At 65.9% G+C, this 8,149-nt stretch overlaps 4 protein-coding genes across 5 annotated transcripts; 2 read left to right on the top strand and 2 right to left on the bottom strand.

The window, feature by feature from the left end:
- Window positions 1-297: 297 nt before the first annotated feature.
- TSPAN10 (tetraspanin 10) lies at window positions 298-1,866 on the top strand. Its single transcript, XM_041409398.1, has 3 exons — window positions 298-360; window positions 632-1,209; window positions 1,575-1,866. The coding sequence occupies exons 1-3, from the start codon at window positions 298-300 to the stop codon at window positions 1,864-1,866; spliced, it is 933 nt and encodes a 310-aa protein (XP_041265332.1).
- A 572-nt stretch (window positions 1,867-2,438) lies between these two features.
- PDE6G (phosphodiesterase 6G) lies at window positions 2,439-4,081 on the bottom strand. 2 transcript variants are annotated; one of them, XM_041409254.1, is made up of 5 exons: window positions 3,684-4,081; window positions 3,185-3,214; window positions 2,837-3,127; window positions 2,719-2,759; window positions 2,439-2,632 (listed from the first exon to the last, which is right to left on the bottom strand). In XM_041409254.1, exons 3-5 carry the CDS (start codon window positions 3,031-3,033, stop codon window positions 2,556-2,558), a joined length of 315 nt encoding a protein of 104 aa, XP_041265188.1. In that variant the 5' UTR covers window positions 3,034-3,127; window positions 3,185-3,214; window positions 3,684-4,081; the 3' UTR covers window positions 2,439-2,555. The 2 variants fall into 2 exon arrangements, with proteins under 2 accessions (XP_041265188.1, XP_041265187.1); XM_041409253.1 differs by having other exon boundaries at window positions 2,837-3,111; window positions 3,169-3,985.
- A 44-nt stretch (window positions 4,082-4,125) lies between these two features.
- Window positions 4,126-5,474, bottom strand: OXLD1 (oxidoreductase like domain containing 1). The gene has a single exon (XM_041409252.1). It carries the CDS (start codon window positions 5,451-5,453, stop codon window positions 4,959-4,961), a length of 495 nt encoding a protein of 164 aa, XP_041265186.1. The 5' UTR covers window positions 5,454-5,474; the 3' UTR covers window positions 4,126-4,958.
- Window positions 5,475-5,976: 502 nt separating this feature from the next.
- On the top strand, window positions 5,977-8,086 carry CCDC137 (coiled-coil domain containing 137). The gene is made up of 6 exons (XM_041409251.1): window positions 5,977-6,260; window positions 6,565-6,692; window positions 6,856-7,066; window positions 7,327-7,409; window positions 7,522-7,601; window positions 7,740-8,086. The coding sequence occupies exons 1-6, from the start codon at window positions 6,016-6,018 to the stop codon at window positions 7,944-7,946; spliced, it is 954 nt and encodes a 317-aa protein (XP_041265185.1). The 5' UTR covers window positions 5,977-6,015; the 3' UTR covers window positions 7,947-8,086.
- Window positions 8,087-8,149: the final 63 nt, after the last annotated feature.

The following is an 8,149-nucleotide window of genomic DNA, read 5'->3' as shown; positions in this document are numbered from 1 at the left end:
TCATGCTGCCTCGGTGTTACAGATAAAAGCGTCCCCTCCCTCCGCCGGCTCGCTCTTCAGTTCCGCACGCACCCAGCGCCCCCGGGGGGCCTCGGAGGGGCCCCGGAGGGGCCCCGCGGTGACTGCCAAAGGGATCGGGCCCAGCTGTGGAGCAGGGGGCGATCGGGGCCAGCTGTGGCCGTGGGAGGGTAGAAGGATGGTGCCCAGCTGTGGGGCGGCACACGCAGCCCCATTTAAGCCCGCCCGCAGCCCCTCACATGATGGGAGTGTGACGGGTCCGGGCACGAGGTAACGGCGATGGCGCTGAGCAGAGTCCGCCTGTTCCAGCCCCGCGGGGAGGGCACCCGGCTGCTGCCCCAGGTAATGCCGGGACCCCTTACCCGAGCACCCCGCGTCCCCCGACCCCTGGGTAGCAGCGTGCTGCATCCCCGGGGGTCTCCATAGGGACGGGTCTGGGGGTCCCTTAGGGTCAGAGTCTTTGGGGTGCTCCCCTGCAGAGCCCCGTGATGAGCAGGGGGGGGTTGGGGCTAAGCAAGGCTGTGTAGGGTGGCTCCAGGAGCCCGTGGCAGTGACTGGCTGTGGGCTGGAAGAACATTCCTGGGGGCTGTGAGTGGCTCCTCTGTCTGTGCAGGCATCCAGGCTGGTGGAGCTGCCCTACTCCTCCTTTGATGATGATGATGATGGTGATGACACCGTTGAGCAGGACCCCGGGGTGTGGTACCCCGACCCCCCCAAACTGAGCCCCTTCAGCCGCTGCGTGCGCTACCTGGCCATCCTCTGGAACCTCCTCTTCCTCCTGCTGGGGCTGCTGACCCTTGCTGTGGGGGTCTGGGGGCTGCTGACCAAGAGCCCCCTGCCCGGGGGGGAGCGTGGGGCGCCCCTGGGCTCGGACCCCATGCTGCTCTTCGTGCTGGCGGGGCTGGGGGCCAGCAGCGTGTCCCTGGCTGGCTGCCTGGGCGCCCTGCGAGCCAGCCCCTGCCTGCTGCGCTTCTTCCTGGGTGCCGTGCTGGCTTTCGGGGGGCTGGAGCTGCTGGGGGGGCTCCTGCTGCTGCTGCTGCGGCGGCGGCTGCGGGACGCGCTGCGGGACCTGCTGCTGCTCTGCCTCCTGCGCTACCAGGAGGACCCCGACCTGCAGTTCCTGCTGGATGAGGTGCAGAGGAGCCTCCAGTGCTGCGGCCTCGAGTCCTACCGCGACTGGGAGAGCAACCCGTGAGTCGGGGCTGGGGGTGAGTGGGGAAGGCCATGCTCATCTTGGGGCTGAAAACCTCCTTTGTGGGACTCCATACCTATGCTGGGGTTGAAAACCGTGTTGGGTGTGGAACCCCATTCTCACCACAAGGCTGAAAACCTCCTTTGTGGGACCCCATCCCCACCCCAGGGCTGGACTCCCCCCGTTCCTTTTGGGGTCTGTGCTAGGCACTCATGTTCGGGGTGGTGGGATCCCCAGAACGGCCCATAAAGCAGAGGGATGAGCTGGAACCCATACTTGGTGCCCAGTTCTGTGGTTGGGGGTGGCACACCCCGTCCCGCACCCCGAACGTGCGTGACCCCACATCTCCGTGTCCATCCCACAGGTACTTCAACTGCAGCGCCCCGGGCGTGCAGGCGTGCGGCGTGCCGGCCTCCTGCTGCCAGGAGCCGCTGCAGAAGGGCTCGGTGCCCAACGCCCAGTGCGGGTTCGGGGCGCTGGCGCTGGGCCCGGCGGCGGCCGGGGCCGTGCTGCACGCGGGGGGCTGCGGGGCCGCGCTGGCCGCGTGGCTGCGGGGCCAGGCCGGGGCCATCGCCGCCGGGGCCGGCGCCCTGCTGCTGCTGGAGGCCCTGGGAGCGCTCCTGGCTCTCAGGGTGCTCGGGGATATCCGGCCGTGAGGGATATGGGGATTGCCTGGTTTGGTGCTAAATAAACCTTGTCGGATGTTCTGAACCCGTCTGTGGGTCTGGTCTGTGCTGCCGTCAGCGCCGCTGCTGAGGGTGCGCAGGGACTTTGGGGATGGCTGGGGTGCTGGTCCAGCCCCAAATCTTGTCAGCGTTCTGAACCCATCTGTGTCCTGCCCATCCCACCCCAGGGTCTTGAGCGCTGGGGCCAGGCCGGGGCCGGTGTCCTGCTGCTGCTGGAGGCAGTGGGAGTGCTCCTGGCTCTGAGGGTGCTCGGGGATAGCGCAGCTGTGAGGGCAGCATGGGGATCGCGATATGCAGGGGGTGGCTTGGTGCTAAATAAATCTTGTCAAAAATCCTGAACGTGTCTGGGTCTTGTGTGTGCTGCCATCGCCACTGGTGCTGCTGCTGAGGGTGTGCAGGGACGTTGCAGCTTTGGGGATGTCTGGGGTGCTGGTCCAGCCCCAAATAAACCTTGTCAGAATCCTGAACCCATCTGTGTCCTGCCCATCCCACCCCAGGCCCTGAGGAGCTGCTTTCCCTCCTCCCCAGCTCACAACACTGACTCCTGTGCTCGTTAGGGTTTAATGAGCATTTTTCCAAGCTGAGCTCCCCCCTCCCCAGCATGGGTGGGGGGGCCTCGACCTACACAGCACTACAGGGCTGGTGAGGCTGCCCAAATCCTAAATGATTCCGTACTGAGCTAGCTCGTGCAGCTCCAGGTGGCTGAAGGCTTCCCAGGGACAGATGACAGTGATGTCTGAGGAGAGAGAGGACAGAGCTTGTTGCAGTGTGACCCCCCCCAGACCCTACCCCCCCACTGCCAAAGGGGTGGCATTCCCATACCTGTTCCCAACCCCTCCATGCCTGGGATGTCGTCACCAAACCTGCAAGGAAAGAGGAATTGTCTGGCCTATCCCCGTACAGGCCCCCCCACCCCATCCCAGGGCCCTTCCCCACTCACCCCTGCACCCCCTTTTTGGGGGGTTTGCTCTTGAACTGCCTCGTCTGCCTCTGCTTGAACTTGGGCGGTCCCTTGCGGGGGGTGGCAGGACCCCCGCTCACCCTCGTGGCCGATTTGACCTCCAGCTTGGGGGGCTCCAGGCTCATGGCTGTGGGGGACCAGCAGCCCTGGGGGTCACGGCGTTCCCTGGAGCTCATGGTGTTCCCAGGGTCTCACGGCACTCCCTGGGGCTCACGGTGTTCCCAGGGTCTCACGGCACTCCCTGGGGCTCACGGCGTTCCCCGGGGCTCACAGTGTTCCCAGGGTCTCACGGCGTTCCCCGGGGCTCACGGTGCTCCCCGGGGCTCAGCGCTGGCACAGGACAGCTCCTCACACCCGCTGGAGGGAAATGGAACCACCAGCTTCTCCTCCCCCCCCGCCCTGCTGGGCTTTGCAGAGCCCCCTCCCCACAAGGCTGGCTCAGCCCAGCTCAGCGTTAACCCCCAAAGGCAGGAAGGGCACCCCGAGGGCCACCAGGGCTGCTGCCACTCCTCCTCCCCGTCCCCCACCCCAGTGTGGGTGTGACACCCGGGGACCCCTCAGGGCACTGCCAGGACCCTCCATGGCGTGCCCAGGTCTGTGTGGGGGCGGTGGGTACCCCAGGCTGGGAAGGGGGAGCAGGGGATGGCCCATGGCACCAGGAGCGGGAATTCTGCGGCACAAGCCCCGCTCTGGGATCCTGTCAGGGATTTGGCCCTGCTGCAGAGCTGAACACAGCTCTGGGAACACCAAGGCAGGGAGATGTTCCTCGATGTCCCTGGATGCAGGAAGAGCAGCAAACAACCCCGCGTCCCCTCCCCTGACTCACAGAGTGCCGCGATTCCCGGCTCCAGAGCTGCTCCCTCTGCCCAGCCGGCTCCCTCCGGCCTGGAGATGCTCTGGGGGGCTTTTCTGGAGGGAGATTTATCCTGCCCGGGGGTAATAGGATTATTTACCTCCCTGCTTCCCCCAGGGGTAATCCAGTGTCCTTCCCCTCTCTGGGGGGGAGGAGGTGTCAGGATTAGCCCTGCCCGTGCCAGTGGGCAGTGGATCCCACGTGGGGGAATCCTGCCTCCCCCCAGGGGGATCCCATTCCCAAAGAGACTCCTCCAGTGTCCCCTGATCCCACAGGGAGCGATGGGACCCCCATTCCAGTCTCCAGCCCAGCCTGGTGGGGGTCCTGGTTCCAGAGAGGGTCCAGCAGCCCCTGCCCATGGCTCGTGTTGCTCCAAAGCTTCCCTAATCTAGCACTAAAGCAATTAAAAACGGACTAATCTCGGCACACTTTAATTGAACTTCAGCCCCTGTCACTAATTGCAATTAGTTGGGCTCCAACAAATAGGATTAAAGGGATGCAGGAGTGTTTTCCATGGAAAAGCACCTACTTCCCTGGCAGAGAGCAAAGCCTGGCTGTTAATTGGGGTTCATTAGTGCGTGGCACTCCAGGGCTGGGTGGCATCTTGGGGACCTTGTCCTGGGATGACATGGGGGGGTCTGGGTGGGTCTCAACAGCTGCGAGTCCCCCAGGATGAAGGGCCAAGTTTGGGACAAGTGTCTGGGGATTCAAGACGGAGGCAGAAAAGGCAGCTTGGTGAGCAGCCTGGATGAGCAGCCTGGATGTGACACCAGGGACCATGTCCTTGACAGGAGGCTGCTGCTTCCCACGTGCCTGGTGCCACACGCTGCCCCCGAGCCCCCAGAGAGGCTCCTAAGAGGCTTTGTGGTGCCAGTGGGGAGGGGTCTGGCCCCCCCATCACCAGGGCATGGCCAAGGTGCTGAAAATCCCCCCAAGGTGCTTAAATTCCAGCTGGGAGCACAGGAGGAGGAGGAGGAGGGCTGGGGGGCTGCTCAGGCTGCCCTTGGCAGGGATTTGCCATGTTGGGGAGGGCACAGCATCCAGCTCCCGGGAAATCCAGGGCTCAGGACAGCCCTGAGCCACCACCTGTCCCCAAGGACAGCTCCCTCTGAGACAGGAGGTGACCCAACCTCGCGTGACACTCCCGGGGTGCCGCGCTCAGCGCACAACAAACACTCCCAACCACCCAGGCCCGGATCCTGTCCCCCCCGGGGCATCCCCCACCCATCTGGGGAGCCCGTGGGAGGCTCAGTCCTTCCTGGCACGCAGCCTGATCTCCATCCTGAGGATCATTTTGATGTTCTCGTCCTCCACGTGCTGCTCCACGGCCGCCAAGGCCTGGGCTCCGCCGTCCCGGTGCCGCTCCAGCAGCTCCTCCACGTATCCCACCCAGACACAGTTGGGGCAGCCGGTCCCGCAGCAGTGGGTGGGCGGGGGGGGCATCGGGGGGGCTGCAGGGGGGTCCCCCCTGTCGCCATTGGGGGTGGCTGTCCCGCTGTCCCTTCCCGGGGTGTCCGAGGTGCCCCCAGCCCCTGTGGCGGTGTCGGAACGCTCCCGGGGGCTGCAGGAGGTGGTGGTGGGGGGGCGTGGGGTCCCCCTGGGGCTGTTGGGGGGCTGCAGGGAACCGAGACCCCCGTGCTGGTGCCAGTCTGGGGGGGTACGGCAGGGCTGCTGCACCCCCAGCTCAGCCACAGGAACCCCCTGCCCCCAGTGCACCCCCACTGCCACCCCCAGCCCCTCCATACCCCCCTCCCAACACCCCAATTCCTGCCCCACACCCCATTCCCTGCCCCCAGTGCACCCCCATTGCCATCCCCAGCCCCTCCATACCCACCTCCCAACACCCCAATTCCTGCCCCACACCCCATTCCCTGCACCCCCCTCAGTCCCATGCCCATCCCCTCCTTGTTCCCCCCACTCCCCTCAATCCCCATCCCCTCCTTGTCCCCTCATCTCCCCCAAGTCCCCCTTGTCCCCACATCTCCCTCACATCTCCCAAGCCCCCCTTATCCCTACATCTCCTCACATCCCCCTCCTTGTCCCCCGTCACCCTCAGCACCCGCTATGACGCCCCAGCACCCCCCATGTCCCCCCGTCCTCGCTCACATGTCATGCCCAGCACCTCTTGGCCTCTCCGAGCCTTGGCCCCGCCCCTCTCCCCGAGTGACAGCTCTCTCAGCCAATGGTAGCCCGGTGCGCTCAGCAGGGCGGGAGCGGAGGGGAAGGTGGGACCAATAAGCACCAAGAGGCGGGGCCAGAAAGCCGGAAGTGGCGGCGGAACGGGCACGTGAGGAGTGGCGAAGCCATGGCCCGGGGACCGGGACCGGCCCGGGGACAGAAACCGGCCCGGGGACCGCGACAAAAACTGGGATCGGGACCGAAACAGGGACAGAGACGGGGATCGGGACCGAAACAGGGCCGGGGACCGGGACCGGGATCAGGAAAGGGACAGAAAGCGGGACCGGGACCAGGACAGGGACGGAAAGCGGGACCGGCACAGAAAGCGGCACCGAGATCGGAACATGGATCGGCCGTGCCGCTCCGCAGCAGGTCAGTGCCCGCGGGATGCAGTCGGGATCGCTCCCGGTTTGGGGGCTGGACCCACGCCGGGTCCCGTTCTCGGCGTCTGCGTCCTGATCTCTACCGTGCCCGGGTCCCGATGTCTGCCCGTGCTGACCCTGATGGCTCCCCATGCCTCCGTCCCGGTGCCCAGCCGTGCCTGAGTCTGAGCTTTCCACCGTGCTCAAATCCCAGCATCCTTCCGTACAGGGATCCCGGTGCCTGGGTCCCGGGGTCCCAGCCTCCAGGTGCCGGTGCTTCCCTGGAGCCCTCTGACTGCGCTCGTTTTCACCAGGAAGGAGAAGAAGGACAACATGAAGCCCAAACATCCCGAGGAGCAGGAGATCCCGTTCCGCCTGCGGGAGCTCATGCGGAGCCGCGAGGCCCTGAAGCGCCCGGGCCCTGGCAAGGGGCAGGGGACAGGTGGGACACGCAGGTGGCCCGAGCAGGTGGCCCAGGAGCCTACAGCATGGCTGGATGCTGCCGTGGGACATCCTCCTCCCTCCGGTGATGTCCCACCGCGCTGTGCCGGCCCGAGGGGCTCCCGTGGTGTCACCCCTGCAGAAATGTCACCCGTCTCTCCTAGAGAAGAAGCAGAAGCAGAAGTGCAAGGGCCCCGAGGCCGCGGGGGACGTTCCCGTGCCCAGGTTCCGGAGGGGCAGGGGCGAGTCGGAGCGTTCCTACATCTGCCGCATGGAGCAGGAGGTGCAGCGCGTCCTCTTCCTCACAGAGAACCAGCTCCAGCGGGAGCCTGAGAAGGAGGCGACGGCTCCAGAGAAGTCCAAAAGGAAAAAAGAGTGAGAGCAAGGCCGTGTGAGCCAGATGGGGCCAGCCCATGCCTGTGGCATGTCCCCTTGCCCAGTTCTGCAGGGCAGGTCGGGGGGGTGCAGCTGGGGGGCGGTGGGCGCCCTTTCCATGGGGATGGATCTCTGGGAACAGAGCCACAAGCCTGCTTCACCCTTCTGGGGGAAAAGCTGTGGGGTTTGGGGGGCTCCCGTGGGGTGGGGATTCATTGCTTGCTCCCTACCCACCCCTGAGCCATAATGTGGCTCTTCAGGTTTCAGAAAAGGAAGCTGGAAAAAGCTCGGAAGAAAAAGGAGGAGAAGAAGGAGGCCATGCTGGAGAAGAGCCTGTTGCAAGGTGAGGATGGAGTGGGGGGGGGGGGGGGCTGCAGTGACCCCAGCCCCGAGGGGCAGCACGTGGGGGGAGCTGGGCACCCCGAGGGTCTCCCACTGACCCCGTTCTCTTGCAGACACGGTGCCCTTTGGAGAGGTGGTGACACAGCCACCCACCATCACCTCACGGCCCAGGGGACAGGGTTCTGCCGAGCAGGTGAGCTCTGGGGACAGTGCCACCCACCCCTCGGTACCTGGGAGGGCAGCGGTGGCCTCAGTGAGCCGGTGCCAGCTCCTTGGAGCGCAGTCCCGTGTGTCATCCTTCAGCGCTGAGCTGTGCCATCTCTGCCTGCAGGCTGGACGGAAGCAGCTCCTCCTGACGCCTCGCCTGGGCCAGAGCCAGGCGTCCCCCGTGTCCCCCGTGTCCCCCGTGTCCCCGGCGGTGTCGATGGCTCGCCGGCGCATCCTGGAGGAGGAGCGGGCGCGCGTCATCCGCGCCTACCGCGACATCCAGCGGCGCAAACAGCTGGAGCGGGAGCGCGCCCGGGCCGGCCCGGGCTGAGCCCCTGCGACTCCAGAGGGACATTGTCCTGATGCTCTGTGTCACTGCTGAGCCCCGGGACTTGCCACAGCTCCACGCTGCACAGCTCAGCACCGGCGTGGGTCCCTGTGGACTTGTTTGGAGTAAAAGGTGCTGGTGGAGCCGGGGGTGTGAGCGTGTCTGTGCTCCCCGTCCCTGAGGGGTCCTGAGGGACACTGCTGTGC

Source organism: Onychostruthus taczanowskii, unplaced genomic scaffold (genome assembly GCF_017590055.1).
Source record: "Onychostruthus taczanowskii isolate IOZ18803 unplaced genomic scaffold, ASM1759005v1 scaffold30, whole genome shotgun sequence".
Classification (NCBI taxonomy): Eukaryota; Metazoa; Chordata; class Aves; order Passeriformes; family Passeridae; genus Onychostruthus; species Onychostruthus taczanowskii.
The sequence above is the reverse complement of the archived record's forward strand: the minus strand, read 5'-3'. Positions and strand labels throughout refer to the sequence as shown.